This window comes from Calonectris borealis, chromosome 5 (genome assembly GCF_964195595.1).
Source record: "Calonectris borealis chromosome 5, bCalBor7.hap1.2, whole genome shotgun sequence".
NCBI classification, from domain to species: Eukaryota; Metazoa; Chordata; class Aves; order Procellariiformes; family Procellariidae; genus Calonectris; species Calonectris borealis.
This window is the reverse complement of record NC_134316.1, coordinates 17,514,679-17,536,432: the sequence shown is the minus strand read 5'-3', so window position 1 is coordinate 17,536,432 and position 21,754 is coordinate 17,514,679. Positions and strand designations below refer to the sequence as shown.

The window sequence follows — 21,754 nt, the reverse complement described above, 5'->3', positions numbered from 1 at the left end:
TTCTGACCCATCTTAAAAGATTTCTCAAGTTGAACACCTGAAAATTGAGACTCAGAAGCAGCTGGTCATTTTGAAAAATTCCTTGGTTTGATGCCTATACAATTATCTAAATAATAAAAAATATTTGGTCCTTTATCTTATAGACCACCTCAGTCAGAATTGGTGCCAAAAATATTTAATTATGTACTTTTCTAGTCTAGTTTCAAGTATTACAACATTTGAAAGTAAGGTTATTCTAGTTATACAGGCTATATATTCTATTTTAATTTATCAACTGCAGTTTTTCTTGAAGCAGGAAAAACTGCTTTTAAGATTCAGCTGACAGATACCAAAAAGAAAAAAGTTTCTTTGTGTTTGTCGAGGCTCTTACTGTCTATGAAATACAGATCTTTCTTAAGAATTGTGCTGGTTTTGGCTGGGATAGAGTTAATTTACAGACTTCATTCATACAGCCTTTCTTTAAATAGGTGTTAGATGCCCTGGTAGGTCACCTTCCTGAAATCCTTGAACTAATGACAAATGGAGGAGAAAACAATGGATCAGAAAGCAAGGTGGGTATTCTCATGTTTTTTTAATTTGCTTTCTAAATGAAGGTAGTAGCAAAGTTGTTTAGACATATATTGTGTGAAAAGGCTTTCATGATCAGTTTCTGCTTTGGAGAGATACAAAGTTTCTGTGGTTTTTTGATTGTTTGTTGACTTTATAAACTTTAAAATAAAAAAACGTTTTGAAAGATTAGACTTAGAACAGTTTATCCATGTTCTTTTTCTAATTAACCACAGATTTGCTGAAATAGATCAAATTTTGAAATACAATCATTAAGTTAAAACAAAACTTGGTTTCATGCTAAAGGAGTGATAGCTAACACCTAATTTTTTTTTTTTTATATTGATGTGGCAGCTGCCCATGGTTGCCATTTTCAGACACAATTTCTGCTAGGAGGATGCTTGTTTCCTGAGGTAAAGGCACTGAATTAGGATTCAGGAGATCTGTATTCAGCTCCTGATTTTGCTAATTTACTTGTATGTGGCTCTGGATGATGGCTTATTCAGTGACTCCTCACCTGTAAAATGGAACATGAAAGATCATCTCCTGTTTCAAGATGCTTTTTCGAGCATACTTCCTAAATGTATAGAGAAATTGAAATCTTCCAACAATATAAGAACTGAATAAATTTATTTTCATGTATGGGCAAAAGTTGAGAGTGTAATTTAAAATGTGAATTCGCCAGATGTTTACAGCTGTAAATGTGTATAACATATAACAAGTGCCACGTCAAGTGTGGCACTCCATTGGTGCTAAAGAGAAGTTAGCTTGGCAAAGACAAAGAAGTCTTTGCCTCCTACTGAGAAAAGGGGTATAATTCCTACTAAAATAGGGAGCTGAGAAGAATAACTGCAAAGTTTAAGAGGCTAGGAGGAAAATGGGATTTATTTGGTTTGAGAAAGAGAAGACTGGGGAGGGTTGTCATAGTGGTCTTCATATCTGTAAAAGGGTGTTACAGAGAGAACGGTGATTAGTTTTTCTTTGTTAGGAGGAGGAAAAGAAATGAAGTGAAAGTGTGTTTAGTTAGGTACTGGAATAGCTTTTTGACTAGTTAAGTGGAATTTACTGCTTAGGGGAGATTGTTTAATCCCAATCATTACATTTTTTTAAGAACAAGTTAGACTAATATCTACTGAAAATGGTCACAGTGTAGCTGATCCTGTCTGAGGAGAGGAATTAACTGACCCTTTAAAATCTCTTCCCTTCTTACATCGTTACGATGTGCTTTTTAAGCATAGTAACATGACACACAGCTAAAAGATGTAAAATTACTTTAATGTTTATATTTTTATTTCTAGTTATTGTCTATTCCTGACTTGATTCCTGCATTAACAACAGCAGAACAAAGAGCAGCAACTTCTTTAAAGTGGAGAACTCACGAGAAGTTACTACAAAAATATGCATGTCTCCCTCATATCATATCAAGTGATCAGATATATTACCGTTTTCTTCACAGGATGTTGACAATCATTTTGACAAATGTGAGCCCATCTGTCTCTTTCCTATTGTTTTTCATTTGTTTACTGTATTTAGAACAATTAGCACTGGATATTTGCTATGTGTAGCACTTTATATATTCTATTAATCTTAAAGTACTATTTCTCGCTGAATTGTATATCAGGCTGTGTTTTTTTATATAAGACTGAGAAATTGCTCTAAGAACTCCCCCCCGATTTGAGGAGCAAAATTTAGATTGGCAGATTGTCATGTTTTTCCTCCCACCCAAGACTTCTTTCCTTTCCCTTGTGCTCATTATCAGTTTGTTTCTAGGGAAATCAAAACTTTTTCCTCTAAGATACGCTTTCTTTCCTGATTCCATAGATTACATTGCATTGTGTTCCATTTTTTATGAAAAAACACTTAATTCTGAAAATGAATGATCATTTAGGGCTACTGGTCTGAAATTTTATTGAATCAATTCAAGAGTAAAACTGTCTGTTGTAAGAGAAGATGTAAGTTTTCTTTTCTAACACCCACAATATAGAAAGTGCCTTCCAAACATGGCATACTTTAAGGCATTTATGAAATAGTTGAATCAACAAGTTAGGCAGAAGGAATAAAGAAGTAGGTGTCTCATAAATTGGCCAAACTTCATTATTCTCCCTTACATTATGCCAATTATTTCAAAATTTCACAGAATTGTAGAATCATGGAATATCTCAAGTTGGAAGGGACCCATAAGGATCATCGAATCCAATTCCTTGCTCCTTGCAGGACTACCTAACGCTAAACCATATGACTAAGAGCCTCATCCAGATGCTCCTTGAACTCTTGACAGGCTTGGTGCCCTGACCGCTTCCCTGGGGAGCCTGTTCCAGTGACCGACCACCCTCTCAGTGAAGAACCTTTCCTAATGTCCAATCTGAACTTCCCCCAAGGTTCATTCCATTCATTCCAGAATTTGTAAAGTTAGGCTAATTTTTAGCTATTTTTTCTACTTCCAGAATTTTTATACATTTTTAGTCATATTCCTTCAGTTATGTTTAATTGTGTTTCCTTTATTTCTTTCAAGAATGTCCTGCCAGTCCAAAAAGCAGCTGCTCGAACCCTCTGCGTTTATTTACGTTATAATCGCAAGCAAGAACAGAGACATGAGGTTATTCAGAAACTGATTGAACGTAAGATAATTTTTCCTTGATTACTTAGAGATGCAAGTTAGTTTTGACTGAAGATCTATTTATGGTTATATTTATTCAGTGTAACTTCCTGCCATCATTGGTGGGATTACACTTAGAAGACATTCAGTTGCTCACATTATTGTGCATATGCGAGGAATATATCCGAAGCTTATGCAAAGGAATTGGGAAAGAGGCAATATGGGAAATTGATAATATGCTAAGACCCCTCCAACCCTACTTCTTGAATCCAAAATTGCTTAGCTGTAGGTGCTGCAATATACAAAGCAGAGTTCCTCTATTCTCTAGAGGCTTCAGCGTAAGAAGTGCTGAATAAATCTTCTCAGAAATTAATTTAGCATTGAGTTAGTCAGCTTGGTTGACTTTCTGTTCCATGCTGTGTGTTTTAAAGATAGGTTAAAAGGTTGAGTAGTTCCCATTAGCAATCCTTAATGTTTACACAGTAATTCTGTTAGACTTGTGACATGGTTTGAATGGCATACAGGGCTTTGTTCAACACAGTAGCTAGTTCACTCACTATTTTTGCTTTTTCAAATGGTTAAAGGGACAGGTTGAATTTCTGAAAAAAAATGCTTATTGACAGAAATGGTCACTGAATTCAGAAGGTTAGGCTTTCACTGAAAGAAAGAATTGAAGTAGGCTAAGAAGGTGTGCCTTGTGATGAGTGTGATGATCATCTTTGAGTCAAAGGTTAACCTTTGAAATGTTTTCTAGCTGATGCTGAAAACTTAATAGATAATATCTGTGGATTGTTATTTTTCAGAACTGGGCCAAGGAAAAAGTTACTGGAACAGACTTCGGTTCTTAGATACTTGTGAATTCATTATGGAACTGTTTTCAAAATCATTCTTCTGTAAATACTTCTTTCTACCTGTGCTTGAACTTACACATGATCCAGTGGCAAATGTGAGGTACTGTACGAAGAGTATGTAGCAGTCTACAGGAAAAAAGCTTTAAATAATATATTAAGAAATACTGTTACAGGTTTTATGTCTTGTTTAGTAATGGGACTTGAGTAAAAAGGTACAGAGCCTTCGGACTCACCACTATTAAAGTTGTAGGGGACTATGGGAATAATGTTAGGAAACCACAGAAGCAGGTCAGCCTGAGTGTTTGGGGGACTGATTGAAAGTGTCAGGTTTGGGGAGTGAGAAGGGAACACTGAGACAGAGGAGCCAGCAATAGATGAGAAGAAAGTAACACACTGTTCCATGGGTGTAGAGAGGGAGAAGTGTAACTTCACAGTCTCCGTTAATTTCCATCCATTTCAACATCACAATCTGTAAAGTAAAACACACAAGCAGTTCTTTCAGTGGTCTGAGCTTAACAAGTTAGCATAGGTTTTACCTTATGTAAACGTTTTCTACTTCATTGTTAAAGTAAATTGAAAAAGAATAGAAAAATACAAGGTATGTTATTAATTTTTATAGTGGTTTTTCCCATTATTTTTGTAGTCAGTTTTTTCTTCACTAAACAGATAGAGAACAGACTGTTATTACCAGTAAGAAAATAGTTCCTTTTTTTTGGTCATGTATTTCGTGTCATTTTACGCTTTTAATTTTATTTCTGATGTACGTAATTCATGTTGTCATCATTAACATGTCTGAACATCTAATACTCGTGCTGCATAGAGATTTGCATAAGCATACAACACCAAGCTGAGCGGTGCGGTTGACACGCCTGAGGGACGGGATGCCATCCAGAGGGACTTGGACAAGCTCAAGAAGTGGGCCTGTGTGAACCTCATGAGGTTCAACAAAGCCAGCTGCAAGGTCCTGCACCTGGGTCGGGGCAACCTCGGGTATCAATACAGGCTGGGGGATGAAGGGATTGAGAGCAGCCCTGTCGAGAAGGACTTGGGGGTACTGGTGGATGAAAAGCTGGACATGACCCAGCAAAGTGCGCTCGCAGCCCAGAAGGCCAACCGTATCCTAGGCTGCATCAAAAGCAGCGTGGCCAGCAGGTCGAGGGAGGTGATTCTGCCCCTCTACCCTGCTCTGGTGAGACCCCACCTGGAGTACTGCGTCCAGCTCTGGAGCCCTCAGCACAGGAAAGACATGGACCTGTTGGAGCGGGTCCAGAGGAGGGCCACAAAAATGATCAGGGGATGGAATGCCTCTCCTATGAGGAAAGGCTGAGAGGGTTGGGGTTGTTCAGCCTGGAGAAGAGAAGGCTTCGGGAAGACGTTTTTGCAGCCTTTCAGTACTTAAAGGGGGCTTATAAAAAAGATGGGGACAGACTTTTTAGCAGGGCCTGTTGTGACAGGACAACTGGCAATGGTTTTAAACTAAAAGAGGGTAGATTTAAACTAATATGAGGAAGACATTTTTTACAATGAGGGTGGTGAAACACTGGCACAGGTTGCCCAGAGAGGTGGTAGATGCCCCATTCCTGGGAATATTCAAGGTCAGGTTGGATGGGGCTTTGAGCAACCTGATCTAGTTGAAGATGTCCCTACCCATGGCAGGGGGGTTGGACTAGGTGACCTTTAAAGGTCCCTTCCAACCCAAACCATTCTATGATTCTATAATTTGCACATACATCTGTGCATTCAGTAAGCTTCACTAACAACAGTTTATTACCAAGTGAAACTGTTTAAATAAACCTTGTCTTCAGTATAACTACCACACCTCGATTTAGCAGGATCCCAGACCTAAAAACTGAGCCATTCTGTGCATATAGGTTAACATTCATGTCTCATGTCCTTAAGTTAAGAGGATTATATTAAAACTAAATAAACTAAATCTGTATATAATCTGAAGTAGCTTATTGCTTTTAACGAACATTTTAATTAAAAGCTCTATTGATACAATATCAAAATTTAATGGAAACTTGAAATAACTTCCAATCTCTTAACTGACATTAAAATTAATTTTGTCATAATTCTTTTCTGGATTGTTCCCTAACAGTTTTTACAAAAGGAATGCACTGTCTGTGGTGGACTGAAGCTTAGAAGTCAGACATAGTTGTTAGCTCATGATTTTAGAAGAAACTTAGGGAGATACTATTCTTGCTTTCTATACAGTGGTGTAACTCTTTGTAATGGGAAGTTGCGAAGGTTAAAATGTTTTGAAGGTATAAAAAAAGTAAGGTGAATTCGTATAAGAAAATTTTTTTGAGTGTTATTAATCACAAAGTTACCATCTCTGGCACAGGACTGTCTCTGATCACAAGCCACTGGAATCTGAGAACAGCAGAGAATATCACCATATATTATTCTTGAGGGGTTTTTTATCTATTCCTATAGATTAAAACTTTTCAATATTATATGCTATTACAGTCTGATCAAATGCAGTGATTTTTATTTTCTTAAATATATGATATATTTTTTATTTAATCTGCAGAGCATTTTGGTTTTAATGATATAAAAAGCAATGCCACGTTTTTTATATAACCAGTTTAGAAACAGTATCTAGCAATCAAGGCAAATCAATTATCACAGAATCATAGAATCATTTAGGTTGGAAAAGACACTTAATATCATCAAGTCCAATCGTAAACCTAGCACTGCCAAGTCCACCACTAAACCATGTCCCTAAGCACCACATCTACACATCTTTTAAATACCTCCAAGGTTGGTGACTCAACCACTTCCCTGGGCAACCTGTTCCAACATTTAACCACTCTTTCAGTAAAGAAATTTTTCCTAATGTCCAATCTAAACCTCCCCTGGCGCAACTTGAGGCCATTTCCTCTCGTCCTATCGCTTGTTACTTGGGAGAAGAGACCAACACCCACCTCGCTACAACCTCCTTTCAGGTAGTTGTAGAGCACGATGAGGTCTCCCCTCAGCCTCCTCTTCTCCAGGCTAAACAGTCCCAGTTCCCTCAGCCGCTCCTCCTCAGACTTGTGCTCCAGACCCTTCACCAGCTTCATTGCCCTCCTCTGGACACGCTCCAGCACCTCCATGTCCTTCTTGTAGTGAGGGGCCCAAAACTGAACACAGGATTCGAGGTGCGGCCTCACCAGTGCCGAGTACAGGGGCACGATCACCTCCCTGCTCCTGCTGGCCACGCTATTTCTGATACAGGCCAGGATGCCATTGGCCTTCTTGGCCACCTGGGCACGCTGCTGGCTCATGTTCAGCCGGCTGTTGACCAATACCCCCAGGTCCTTTTCCTCTGGGCAGCTTTCCAGCCGCTCTTCCCCAAGCCTGTAGTGTTGCCTGGGGTTGTTGTGGCCGAAGTGCAGGACCCAGCACTTGGCCTTGTTGAACCTCATACAGTTGGCCTCAGCCCATCGATCCAGCCTGTCCAGGTCTCTCTGCAGAGCCTTCCTACCCTCCAGCAGATCAACACTCCCGCCCAGCTTGGTGTCGTCTGCAAACTTACTGAGGGAGCACTCGATCCCCTCGTCCAGATCGTTGATAAAGATATTGAACAGGACCGGCCCCAATACTGAGCCCTGGGGAGCACCGCTCGTGACCGGTCACCAACTGGATTTAACTCCATTCACCACAACTCTCTGGGCCCAGCCATCCAGCCAGTTTTTTACCCAGCCAAGAGTATGCCCGTCCAAGCCATGAGCAGGCAGTTTCTCCAGGAGAATGCTGTGGGAAATGGTGTCAAAGGCTTTACTAAAGTCCAGGTAGACAACATCCACAGCCTTTCCCTCATCTATTAGGTGGGTCACCTTGTCACAGAAGGAGATCAGGTTAGTCAAGCAGGACCTGTCTTTCATAAGCCCATGCTGACTGGGCCTGATCACCTGTTTGTCCTGTACGTGCCCGCGTGATGGCGCTCCAGGTGATCTGCTCCATAACCTTCCCCGACACTGAGGTCAGACTGACAGACCTGTAGTTCCCTGGATCCTCCTTCCAGCCCTTCCTGTAGATGGGCATCACCTTTGCTAACCTCCAGTCAACTGGGACCTCCCCGGTTAGCCAGGACTGTTGATAAATGATGGAAAGTGGCTTGGTGACGACTTCTGCCAGCTCCCCCAGTACACTTGGGTGGATCCCATCCAGCCCCATAGACTTGTGTGTGTCAAGTGGTGTAGCAGGTCACTAACCATTTCCCCTTGGATTATGGGGGCTTCATTCTGCTCTCCATCCCTGTCTTCCAGCTCAGGGGGCTGGGTACCCTGAGAACAATTTCAATCCTTAGTACAGAAAAGACATGGTTAAGTTCACCTAAGTACTTTATGCAGTTCAGTTTGAAAGCAGGCAAAGTTGAGCTTCACAGGGGCACTCTAGTAACAAAGATATATCCATGCAGTGTCAGAGCAGAAAGGTATTAAGTTTCTTTTCTTGGTTATTTTATATGAATAATTTTTCTCCCTGAATTTACTGCATGTAAAATTGCATTCTCAGTCAATAGAGCAGCTCACAGCTTTTGCAAGCATCATAGCCTTTTCTTTCATCCTGATTCCTAACCACACTGTCCACCCCTTCTATTGTCTTGAGGAGTGCTTATTGGACCTTTGGCTAGGCTGATTAAACTTGTTAAGCCATCAGAAAACTGTTCATTTTTTTGTGCCCTCTCAAGTAAATTGGTTTTCTGCTATGTTAGTCAGTTGAGGGTTGGGCTGACTGAGCTGATGAAAGGTCCAGCCAGAGGCAGAGACAGCACAAGCAGGGGCAGCCTCCATTCAGAAGCAGGGAGATAGGGTAGGGGGAAGAAGGGCTTTCTTCTTTTAGGAGCCAGTAAATAATTAAATCCTTGTAGTCTATCTGATACACCTTCATCCTTGCAGTTGTGCGGAACTGCAGTTACATGATTTTTGGTGAGACTTAGGCTCCTTTGTACTGATGGACCAGGTTTCCAGGGTATTTAGGTACCTGATAGAGTTATGTGTGTAAATAATTTTGAAAATCTAGAGGTCTGCTTATCTTTCTAGGTTAAAAAAAAAAAAAAAACAAACCAAAGAAATCTTTATTGGCTTTCTCCATAGTCCCGATCTATGGAGAAGTTTTGAAAATGTTACAGTATGTCTGGGAACAACACATAAGCAACAATCATTTCTGAAAAATAAGGCCTACTAACTTAATTATCTCATGTCAAATGCTAGCATGCAATAGAAAAATTAATAATGTTTATTAAACATCTGTATCAAAAGGTGAATATTTACTTTTTTTTTTTTTGTAGAATGAAGCTATGCTATTTGTTGCCAAAAGTTAAATCTACTCTGAAAATTCCCACTGATAAACATTTACTTCAGCAGTTGGAATTATGTATAAGGAAACTTTTGTGTCAAGAGAAAGACAAAGATGTCCTGACTATTGTAAAAAGAGTAAGCATTTTTCTTTTCCAGGAGCATTTTGTTTGGGGGTTATCATTAAAAGTTAAGAAGATCAAAGTTACGCTTTCTGTTGATTCTCTTAATGTAAGAACAGGAGACTAAAGAATTCTATCGTCTCTTATGTAATTCTGAACAATTAAGAGAAGATGTAGTATAGTGCATTCTGTCAAGTGTAAGAGAGTTGGTGTTTCCTTGGTTGTTACTTATATTGCAGTTATTTTCTGATGGCTGGGATTCAGGATTTCACCTCGATGACCATTTGTGAAAAAATAGCAGAGGACTAAAGATAGGATTAAAGGTTGACTCTAGTAAAAATGATCAAGTCTTTGAGGTAGAGATATCTTGTAATTATTTTACAATATACAGATAAAGGATTTGCAGGATTTTGAAATGTTACAAATGTCTTTGTAATGTGAATATTCATGAAGAAGTACATCTTTAAGGGATGCCCACGCTTAGTCTCAAAGAAGCCATGAAGTGAAGTAGCTAAAGTAGGTGGCTTCCTTATAGAGCCAGTCTGCAGGAGAGATTGGATGAACACCTGCCTGGAGCATCCTGGCTTATTCATAGATTCCTGAGTTGTTTTTTCAGTCTTGGTTCCTAGGTCCATGCTCTAGCCGTTCATGCTTCTGTGCTTTCCTTGAGTGTATTTTGAGTTCCATATAGATAGTGTAGTAGTTCTTCATTATGAGTCTCAGCAGGGCTCTGAGAATACTCTCTGACAGTTTTGAACTGCATTTGTAGCACAAAAATACAAGCATAGGCTTCAAATGTTTAGGAAGAAAAGGCATGTTTAATTTTGAATACCACTGTTCTAAGCTTCTTATCTAGACAGTTTTTTAGTTAAAAGTGTGGCATGCTATTGAGTAAGGATGTTTTGATTTTCTTTATAGACAGTGTTAGAATTGGACAGAATGGAGATCTCTGTAGATGCTGTAAGTACTTACTAACTTTAATACTTACCACGTACTTTTAATTCCATTTTCATGTAGTGATTTTTTTATTTTTATTGATTTTATTTTGAAGTTTCAGAAAAGATTTTACGAAAATGATTTATTGGATCAAGAAAAAGAGAGACAAGAACATCTCCTTTTGGAAATGGTATATTTTATCAGTACAATCTGTCCTTTTTTTAATAGTTTTAGCTAAATATTAATGAGGCAATAATTTTAAGGTAGGGGAAGTGCATATTATGGAGAGAGCTGGTAGGTTCATGATCTGTGTGTGTTTTCATTTTACACTTTACAATAGGATTAAGTTCTTCAAAGTAACATATAACTTCCTTTTCTTTACTACCTAAATTTTGCTGTATCAATTAGAAAGGCAAACTGGAATTTCTTGAAAAATACTCATGCTTGATGCCTCTATAGTTCTAAAATCCCAAGCCCTTCCATACACCTGTATGAACTCTTTTTGAGGGAGCTTAGCAATTTGTCAGGCATGTATAACATAATAAATAGAATAATGAAACACCTCAGAATTCATATACAGTTTCCATAGGCAAAGAAATTAATGTCATAACTTCTTTTGTGCCAAGGAAGCCAAAGGAGGCTCTGTGTGTTACAAGCTTTCCTGTTAGCCAGAAAAAAAGAAATAAAGGCCATTGACATCTGCAGCCTGGCAGGAGGGTTGTATAGAGCAAAAGGAGCTACAAGTTACTTAGGATTTGGAAGAGAAGTCTGCAGAATGCTTTTCCAACTTACGAAACTATTCAGTTCACTTACATGGCTGTAAGCAAAATCTGTGGCAGGTGTTTCACTACATAGCCTACTACATCTTCACAAAGCCTAAATTAGATTACTGCAGTCCTCCCTTCTGCTGCCTCCCCTCCAGCCTAAGGTGGGAGAAGCTAAGCGGCTGATAGGATTTAGAAGGCCGAATTTCATTAGCATGGTTCCTCTGACTTACAGGAATTGAACTCCTCTGTAGAGAACCAGAACAGGTTCAAGACTGTCCAAAAAATGTCACTTTTTCCTCTTTGGAATTGCTACAGAGCCTATGTTTGTGGCCCACTTTGATGTCAATAGGTACTGCAGGCCTTCTCTTGGGCAGTTGATTTTCTCAGTTCATGATACTTGTTCATGTACTTCTTGCCACCTCCCATTAGCTCGAGCCAAAGGTTCAAGCTTTGTTCTCAGGTCCTGCATACACTTATTCAAAGACTTGAACTTAGCTCTAGCGGTTCTTAGGTAGATACAATTAATGTTTTTATAGTGAAAGCATTTGGGGCTGTGGTAAAATAGCCTCCAGTGCACTCTGTGTTATTATGTATTTTACGATAACATTAATTTTTACCCTGTTTCTACAGCTAGGCTTCAGAAGAGCACCTGTATTTTTATGATATATCCCATTGATGCCAGAAGGGCAGCCCTTCTGTATCACAAAGGTCTCATTAAGCATTGTCTGTGAGAGGCATGCTTTTGAGGAACTGGAGATGTACACAGTAAATTGTGACATGTTGCAGTCTCAAATAGGCGAGGAGCCATTGAACCCAGTTAAATGTATCTGACTGCTACGGATTTTAATACTGAATATGTTAATAAGTTTCCTTAATTTAGTAATTGACTTAGTAGAAACTATATGCCAGCAACCTTGACCTGAATCAATTACGTCTTTTTTTTTTTTTTTTATTTTAACTTGGATAGTAATTAGAGTGAAATGAAAAAAGTGAGTGGAACAATTATGGTTCACTTGGCACTTTTTATTATGAACGTAGTACAGATAATAAACTAATATTATATAGCTTTTTGAAGTTGGATGATACCGATTCACCAAGAATCCTGAAGCAAGTATTGGCTTTTGAAATTATTGATCTAGGTGTGTTAACACTGTCTTCTGTCTATGGATGTGTTCTCAAAAGGTATTCTAAGGCTAGCTAATATTACAGAAAGGCAAAGAAATTCCTTAAACTTGGAGAATTGTAATACTTGGGTTTGTTTTGCATAAAGGCTTATCAACTGCAGATGTTAATTTTAGACCTTTAAAAAGTTTGAGCATATGTGACACACCTTACCATTTGAGAAAAACATTTTCATTGAATTGTATATTTGAATTAAAAATATTGCCAGTTCTATTATCAGAGTATCTGTGTAGCACAAAAATTCTACATTGTCAGCTGCCAACTTCTGTATCTTTTTACATTAAAAAAAAAAAAAGCAGGCATAATTTTAATAGTAAGTTATAAATATGAACTTCAACTCTGAGGTTCCTTCATAATTAAAGTCAACTTTTTCTAGTATGATTTTTATATAGGATATGTATCTTAATTTCATTCTGTACTATTTAATTGGTTCTCTGGATATTCACTAGGGGTTGTACTAATAGCAGGAGAGAGTAGAAATTAACTGTTATTTTGGTGATTTGGAAGCAATCCCTAATTGAAACACAATTTATTTATTTTTTTCTGAGTAATACCTAAGAAAATTATTCATTTTTTTAGGAACAATTAGAAAAGGAGAAGCAGCAAAATGAAGGAAGATCTACAAATATTAATGATAAAATGTTTGAAAAGAAGCGTAAGTTTGTTTATTTGTGTACATATTGTTTGTGCATGCATTACTCTTCCACAAAGGTAAAAGAGAAGGGAGCAGAAGAGACACTTTATACAGTAAATAGCAGTAGAAAGTGGCAATATATTTTTTTATATATATTTCTAAAGATATTTATGAAAACTGGCCTCATTATATGAGAAGGAAGACTTTTGGCTGTATTAATAAAATACATGACAGTTTTAGTTCTCTGGTATTTTTCATTTTGCAATGTAATGTAAGTACTTGTCTGTACTATTTCTGAAGTGTTAGTAGCACTGGATTAGATATTATTACTGTTTACCCCAGGACTGTGATATGTTATGTCCTCTTTCTTTATTTAAAGTTAAGCTTTAAGAGAGAAGTATTTATACTAGACTTTTTTTTAGGTAGAGACAGTAAAACATCATCAGTGTTGGCAAAAAGTATCACACTCTCTGTTCCTGGAAGCTCTTCTGGTACATCAGCAGGTAAGAACTCTTTAAAAACTCTTCTAGAATGCTTTAATCTCACAGCAGCAGGTTAAAACCCAGCAAAGCTGCTGTTGGCATTTGTGGGCCAGAGTTTCACCTAGTGCACATAGAAAAGATTTCACTCCTAGAACTGAATGTGTTTTCTATGGGTTTGAGTTTTATTTTATTCTTTAGTATATAAATAGGTGACATAAGGTTTGTTTATTGTTATTGAAGTATTTAAATCAGTTCCTTCAGCTAGCATAGGTTGACAGAAAATTATATTAGAAAGTGTTCTTAATTACTGAGGAAATGCAATGATATCCATGTTAAAAAATTATACAACTTCTAATTTTAGGCAAAGAAGACAAGAAATCCAAGTTGGTTCGAAGCCAGTCTTTCAGTACTCAAGCATTACATCCAAAATACAGCAACATAGACAAGTGTCCTAAGTATCTTTGTTATCTTCATTGCTTACCTCATAGGCAACTGTTTACCTAATAGACAACTGTTATGAAATTATATGCACATGAATCTATGAAAGTAGTCATGTGCTCACTGAATTGTGACCTAAATTTTCAGCATCCTGTTTAATTGATTAAGATATGCAGTTTTGAACTGAGGGAAGAAATACCATTTTAAGGCATGCTGAAACCTACAAATTCTTATGAATTCCTTTTAAGTTAATGTGTGTCACTTTTATCATATATTAAAAATATTTTTCAATATGAACTGCTAAATCTAAATTCATACATTTCTTAAAGAAATTTCAGCATAACTTTTTCATTTATTTTTTTCATATAAACTCAGAAATAACCTCAAATATGAAACAGCAGGATGATACAATTAGAAGAACGCTTTCTGTAATGAGCAAGTTGGTTTTGTTTTGTTTGTTTTTTAAGTAAAAGCTCTACTACAGGATATACATCTTCAGTATCAGGAATGGGAAAGAGTTGTATGTTATCCTTTAGTGGTAAGTAGGTTGTTATATTATATTTTACATTAGTTTTTTGTGTGGGTGCTAAATACGTGGGCCCCATTAAACAATCATACTGTAAGATATCATACTCCTAACATAGAATAATAGGTATCCAATATGTTTGAGCACTTAGGCGCTAGTCAGTTTATTTTTCAGAAAGGCAAATAAATTCCTTAAACTTGAAGAATTGTAATACTTGGTTTTGTTTTGCATAAACGCTTATCAATTGCAGATGTTCATTTTAGACCTTTTTTCTATTTTTCAGATTCTTTTTTTTTTGTTTTTTTTTGTTACATGTTTGTTTAAAGTTACATTTAGAAGTAGTAAAAGAAAAATTAGTTTGGCATTTCTTGATTGGCATTTTGGATGTCATAAAAACATTGGTTTTGCAATTTGGCTCCACCCATTTTACGTGAGGAAAGGGGTATGATATATAACTTCTACTGAACTAGGGAAGAGAAACTGCTGTCGGGAAATGCCTCTCTGTCCATTTGCTGTTGAAGAGTTTGGATGATTAAAGACTAGAATGAGATTAATTCCTTCCTAGAGGAACCTGTCTTTTTCCATTCATTACCAATAGACACTAGACAATTAGCTTAGATGAAATAACTAAATTTTAAGCAACTAAAGATGGGCCAATTAAATCCCACTATTTTCATATATTAAATGTATTAATCTTCTCTTCCAAAATGTGTCTTCTAATTATTTTTATTTAGTGTTTTTTCATAAAAATACTTGAAGAAACATTAAGTTGAAACCATTCCCTTACAGAAAGTTAAACTTTTGGATTGCTGTAGGAAATATGCCATTATTACCACAGGAAAAACAGCTCATTCTGTTCACTCTTATTCTATTACTTCTATTATTATTACTGCTACTATTATTACTACTTCTATTATTATTATAATTACTTCTATTATTATTACTCTGTTCACTGTGTATTTTTTGCAGACAAAATTCTTTGTCTAAACTGCAACTCTTTATTTCAGATGATTCATTCCGGACTCATTCTACAGGTAATACTGGGAATGCTGCCTTCCCTTCCAGTTCTTCTTCTCGCAACTTGTTTAACTCAGCTGACCAAAAAACCAATGGAAATAAGGAGAGTCAATCCCGAAAGATGAGCATGTAAGTGGTTAACAAAAGGTTAAATCAAGCTTATGGGTAACATTTTCAAAGGGAACTCAAAAGAGCCATGTAAAATTAAGCCTATATTTATGATACTTCTGCGCCCAGATTTTGAAATACTAAAATAACAGGGTAGAAATGCGATATGTGCAATTACAAGTGTTTTTAAGATTGTGTTCCCTTTTAATTAGTCTATCACATTGTTTCTCCTGCACATGTTTGCATTCAGCTGGTACATTATGGGGAGGGTGGAATGGGACAAAGTGAAGGTTAGTGCATTTGATATATAATAACTACAGTCACAGTGATTTAGCTGCCTGTAGTTGGAGAAATAGAATGTATGTATTGTTAGATGATTTAATTTTTCCTTTTCCTTCTTTTTATGTGCTTATGTATGTTTATGTATTATTATGTAACAATTTCATGATGAATTTTGAGAGTTATGATGAACTAATAGTGCTACTTGTTGTTAATACTGCCTTCTTTGCGTTACCTTAACCATTTAGATAAAAAAAATTTGATGCTAGGCATCTCCATCTGGCTGATTTTCTTTAAACATCAGCCTAAACTGTTCAATGTTTTGCAGGAACAAAATCAAAGATGAATTTGTTTGCTCCTGTGATAAAAGTGTAACAGTCTTAGAAAATCGCTGTGATGTGTACTTACTCAGTCAAGTCTCTGTAGACTCTAGCAGCTAATTCCCTGCAGATTCCTTTTACGCTATAACTTGTAGTTCTAAATTACTATCATTGGACTAGCTGTAATTTTGGGTGCTCAAACTGAGATTTTTCTTTGCTATCAGAGATTTGCTTTCTTAGCCAAGGCAGAATGGAGAAAGGTAAGGAGCCAGCTATAGCAAGAAAAGGAGGTTGTTTGGGAAAAATAGACTTAAGTGTAATAGAAACTAGAACTAGAAGCTGAAAAGTATGGGGAAATGCAAGCTGGGCCTTGGAAGTCAGAATAGGTATGAGAGACCAAGAATGAAAGGAGAGTCCAGAATGTGAGGCTATGACTTGAAGGTCAAAGATAATGAAGCTGAGATATGGAGCCTGCACCAGATAGGAAAGAGGAAGCACCTTACACTGGTTTCCCAGGTATAAAGAGGAAACAAGAGTAATAATGATGTCTTGAGTGGTCCTTTCTGGTGACTTTGGTATCTGTATGAACTCATATTTTTCCACTTCAGTATTTTCAGGTTCCTTTAAAAAACAAACCAAGACAACCCCCCCAACTTTATTCACAGATATAAATTCCTAAATTGTAAAACAAAACACTCAAAAGTTTAACAAATGTAAAAAAAAGTTCTCTGAACACCTTGCATTCAGCTACTTGTATACATTATATTATGATAAGTCTCTTGCTCTGTGATCACATAGGGTTTTTTCTACTGGAATTTTACCACCTTCACTTTTCAAGATAAATTTGTTATGGAATGAAATGAAGCTTGCATAGTGACCTATACGCAGTTTTTAAAACTGCCTTTTCTTTGTAGAAAAGATTGGAAGATAAGTAGTGAATGGAGGTGGACTGTTTGTGTTGAGTCAGTGGTTTCACAGCAGAAGTACCTTAGGTGCCAAGTCAAATTGCACTCTATCCCTGTCTTTGCCAGAGTCTAATGCCTTCTCTTAAATATTACCCACGATACTTACTTCAGACTTTTTATAGGTGATCATTAGGTGGTCACTTATTTCAAAGTGCATGATTTCAAACTCAGCAGTTGGATTAGTAGACATGCTGACATTTTCAACTATCTATAAAGTAAATGGGAAGTGTATTTTGCGTACATAAAATGACATACAGTGCTACATAGTTTCAAAAATTAAGTGTGCTCAAAAACTCATGTGCTTTCACCCTCATCACTGTATACTTCTATTCCCTCTCTTTAAAGCCAGAAAATTAGTTGTAAATTTTTTTAGCAACCATTGTAGAAATTCCAATTACTCATCTGTCTCACAAGGATTTGGGGAAAATAAATGGATTAATATTCACAAAGCAGTTAAATGCAAAGATTAGTTAGACATATTTTTTACATCACATAAAACTTTTCCAAATTTCAAAGGTTTTTATATCTGTCACTTAAAATAAAACTGATATCTTTTGTTTGAATACAAAAGGACAAAAAAAGACCCACACAGCAGTTTGTACCTTTGTCTTCAGGCAGGAAAGTGGAATGTAAGAGACTCAGATTCAAGTCTCGATGTACCATTCCCAAGTGAATCCCTTAACAGCAGACTACTTGAAAGTAGGTATCTGATCAAACACAATGATCTGGATGCTTTCTCTGGTTCAGAAAGTCCCTAAACTGCACAGTGTCAGAAGCCAAGAGGGTCTACTCGGGGAGGAAAAACATTTCTGGAGAAAGAAGAGCAGGCTTAGGATGACCTACATTTAGCTCTGAATGAGAGTTTTAATGTTCTGTGTTCTTGTGGGAAAACAGATCTCTCAAGTTGGTATAATATCTGCTGCACTGTAGATTCAATTTCTTTATTGTAATCTAGTCCAATACTTAATTGTTTTCATAAAAAAATGGAGCAGCTCTATAAGGAGATATTAAGAGATACAGATACAGGAATGGTTGATGGTAACTGCGTTCATCCGCATAACCTTGTTGACCACAGGTATGTTTAGGTGTACCTCTTTTATCTTTCTTTTGTTCAGAAAGTCAGTCCTGGTGCTAAATATACACATACTAAAATACAAAAAAAGTCAGTTCCAAGGAAACATTATTTGCTGACTTGAAAGATGGAAAAATTTAACATTCAAATATATAAGCAGTTGACAGAAATGACACTTACTGAGAGAAGAATTTGAAAATTGTACAATGAGAGTTGCAATTGAATACATGCTCATAAATGTGTGTCACCATCTATGCACTCAATAAGGCAGGAAACTTATGAGAAAATAATAATTGAGTATATATTTAGACTATATCATCATGTAAATTTACATATGTGCTGGTTAAACATTTCACTGACTATCTTAATTCTGGCAAGTCCTAGCTTTTAGTTTATTGGCTCTTCAGCATGAGTAAGGTAACTTCTAATATGTTTCTTTTTCTAAGTAATTATGTGTGTTTGTGAAGAATGGAAGACTGGACAGTAATATGTTGTTTAATAATTAAAATATCAACAGATATAATTAATGATTCTTAGTTCAAAGTGATGTATGTTTGGACAAAATATTATTTAATTGCTTAAGTGTAATCTTTTCCGTAAAACTGCTCTACTGAATATTGGCAAATGTTCACTTTTGACAATATGGTGCAGTTTGCAGGGATAAAGAATTTCTGATTTCATATATTCATGTTGTTCCAGGAACTTTTCAAAACCCAGTTATTTTGGTGCAGAACTAACGTCTTTACTTACCATACTCATGAGTTCAAACATTTTGTTTGTCCCATTTCAGAGATATTTGTGCCAATTAAAATATTCCCTCTTTTTAAAAATAATGTAGATGCAAGAAAAAGAAAATCTCAGTAAATCCTGTTCCAGTGCTCACAGGCAGGTGACAAGAAAATGACCATTAGCTTTGGTGTCATTTACTAGACCTTAGGTAATACTCAGACAATAGAAAAAGCAAGAATTATGCTGAAGATGCACCCGTATAACTTAATGGTGGAATCACAAAAGAGATGAGTACCTGATTTTAAGCACTTCATGGAATAGGAAAGAATCACAAAGGGCACTGGTTGAGTATTTCATCCCACAAGAGACTTTACTTAAATCAATTTGCGGCACAAATGTGCTTTTCTGATTTTCTGCTGCAGAGTTGCCAGTTAGATCATGAATCATCCTAGTGCAGAAATTGACATGATTCATAAACATTGCGTTCCATCAAGTAGTCCAATCTTGTATTATTATGCTATGTAGCTTTATTATCTTCTTTTAAATGTTTTCAGTTTTATGGGATTAAGATATTTTCTTTTAGGATGAGAATTGCTGTTTTGCTTGAATTTACATTACTGTAATATGACTGATTTCAATATGTAATTGGTTAAAACTATTTTCCAGAACTTTATAGATTTATCAATAAAAATATCCAGCTTTATAGAGAGCATTTAAGAATTTTGCATCTTGCCTATAGACATACAGATAGTGCCTGATTTTATTTCACTTTCAATTAAAACCTAGTTCAAGAATGAGGGGTGCAGGTTTTCCATCCTGTAAAAAGTGGGAGTAGATTCATTGTTGCATAGAAATCAATTTCTTAATAATAAATTGGTATCAGTATTTTATAAGATGTCCACAACTGACCTTTAAGACATCCACATTGGTGTGTGACCATGTTGTAACAATTATATGCATAAGTATCTTAAAGTAGCGTCTTTCATCCAGTCATATAATTGCTTAGAAAGTTGAGCACAAGATGAAGTAATTCTGCCACTGATCTACTACACTTTGAATTGGTTACTTACAGCTTCTAATCATGTTTTCCTTCTGCCGTTTAAGCTGGTAAGAGTTCTGAGGTCCAGTGGGACTGGCATGTGATTTAGGTGCCATTTCTAAGATGAAGCTAGTAGGTATCCTAACACTGATGTATTATCATGAAAGATTCCATCAGCAATTTTAAAAAAGTGAAACAAAACAATATCTTGCTTTGTTTGTAAATGGTATTGTAAAATATTGGTGCAAATACTTCCACAGAGTTCTAAAAGCCCTGTTCTTCCAAAGATCTCTGACCATTACAAACAGTTGTTAATTGACATAGCTCCAGCTCTGCGAAGCTGAAGAACAGTATATTTAAAGATTAAAAAATTAAGCCTATGAAAAGTACAGAAATTGCCCAAGTGACATGATGAACAGAAGACCTAGAAGTAACACTGTAAAGAGCTCTAAGCTTCTCTCTCTCCTCTGTCTCCACTTTCCCCAGATTTTATCATGGGTTAAGTTGGAGACCTCTGGCATTATTTGTAGCCATGAGTAGACTGCTTGTACTACCTTAACTGTCTCACTTAGAGGGATCTCTACATGACCTTCTGTAGAAAACTTAATGGAGAAACACACCCTTCTTGTGAAGAATGCCCTCAGAATGTGTCCATTTGGCTCTTTCAGTGGGTGCAGTAGAGCAGCTAGTAATTTTTGAAGTACAGCAGCTATATTAAAATGTTGCATGCAATAGCAGTTTATTATGTTATGTTATTTAATAACATAGCAACAACATATTATGTGTGTTTCTTCTTTTGTATGAAGAAAAAACAGAAAATCAAACTCTTAGATCTTCTGACAGAAAAAGAAGGGAACCAGAGGCCGGTGGAAGCAACGTTCTGGTGTGATAAGGTGGGAGCAGCAGATGGGACTCTAATGCCTGGAATGAATAAAATGCATCTTGCAATCTTAAAACTTTTTATCTTTTAAATAAAATCCCAAGCTGTAAAATATGTTCCGATAAGTAATGTAATGGTTGCAGAATTCTAACGTTGTAGTGAAATGTTATGAAATATAACTTCAGCTATGTGCTCTTAACTGCTGTGGCTAAAGAGAGGGTTTTGTTTTCTTCAATTATGCCTTTGTAGTTCAAATTCTTGGATTTAGAATGCACATATCCATTACTTAATTGGCTTATTTACAATTTTAGCAATTCTTAGCACCCATGTTTTATGCAAGAAAGAGAAGGAATTGTTACGAATATGAAAAAGTAATCCCACATTTTAAAGAACCTTCAAACCTAATTTAAGACCAAAGTCCAGAACCATTGATCAGTCTATAAAAAACATAAACTTCAGTAGCATTGTGCTGTGAATTTGGAGGTAATGTTTTTACAAGTACTAAGTAAAGTTCATAAAAATCCTGTGTAATTTTCAAAGCAATCTAAAAGCAGATGTCTCCAGATGATATAAAAAAAAGTTTTATTTCATAAGTTTTGTTGTATAAATACTTGTTTTAATTTTTAGTATTTCAGATTGTATTTTCACTTAAATAATTTATAACGATGAATCTAGTTTTTAATCAGCTGCTGTTGCAAGCTATCATGCTTCAGTGATGTCATCTGCATTTGTTTGTATTAACGCTAATGTTTCTATCAAAATTTGTCTGTGGAAAAACATGCAATTCTATTTTAAAAAGTTCTATTTATGCCAATACTTGAGAGAGAGCCTATGAAGCTATTGTCAGCTTCTCTATTTCAAAATGGAAGCAGCATAAATATATTGATATCAGAAATATGTGGTTTTTAAAATTTATTGGTGTATGATAAAGATGATCTGATCTGTGAATGCATATGCGTGTGTGGTTACTTTTTATAATGTAA

The 21,754-nt window shown here is 36.3% G+C and overlaps 1 protein-coding gene across 2 annotated transcripts in view; it reads left to right on the top strand.

Moving 5' to 3' along the window:
• PPP4R4 (protein phosphatase 4 regulatory subunit 4) overlaps positions 1-21,723 on the top strand; it is an 86,037-nt gene extending 64,314 nt beyond the window's left edge. For both annotated transcript variants that reach the window (XM_075151184.1, XM_075151183.1), the window contains 13 exons: positions 468-551; positions 1,845-2,027; positions 3,059-3,164; positions 3,946-4,093; positions 9,269-9,413; positions 10,316-10,357; positions 10,449-10,523; positions 12,862-12,937; positions 13,339-13,419; positions 13,760-13,853; positions 14,304-14,374; positions 15,370-15,508; positions 20,698-21,723. In XM_075151184.1, the coding sequence (XP_075007285.1) occupies positions 468-551; positions 1,845-2,027; positions 3,059-3,164; positions 3,946-4,093; positions 9,269-9,413; positions 10,316-10,357; positions 10,449-10,523; positions 12,862-12,937; positions 13,339-13,419; positions 13,760-13,853; positions 14,304-14,374; positions 15,370-15,508; positions 20,698-20,722 (1,269 nt within the window). In that variant the 3' untranslated portion in view covers positions 20,723-21,723. The remainder of the gene's footprint in view (positions 1-467; positions 552-1,844; positions 2,028-3,058; positions 3,165-3,945; positions 4,094-9,268; positions 9,414-10,315; positions 10,358-10,448; positions 10,524-12,861; positions 12,938-13,338; positions 13,420-13,759; positions 13,854-14,303; positions 14,375-15,369; positions 15,509-20,697) is intronic.
• Positions 21,724-21,754: the final 31 nt, after the last annotated feature.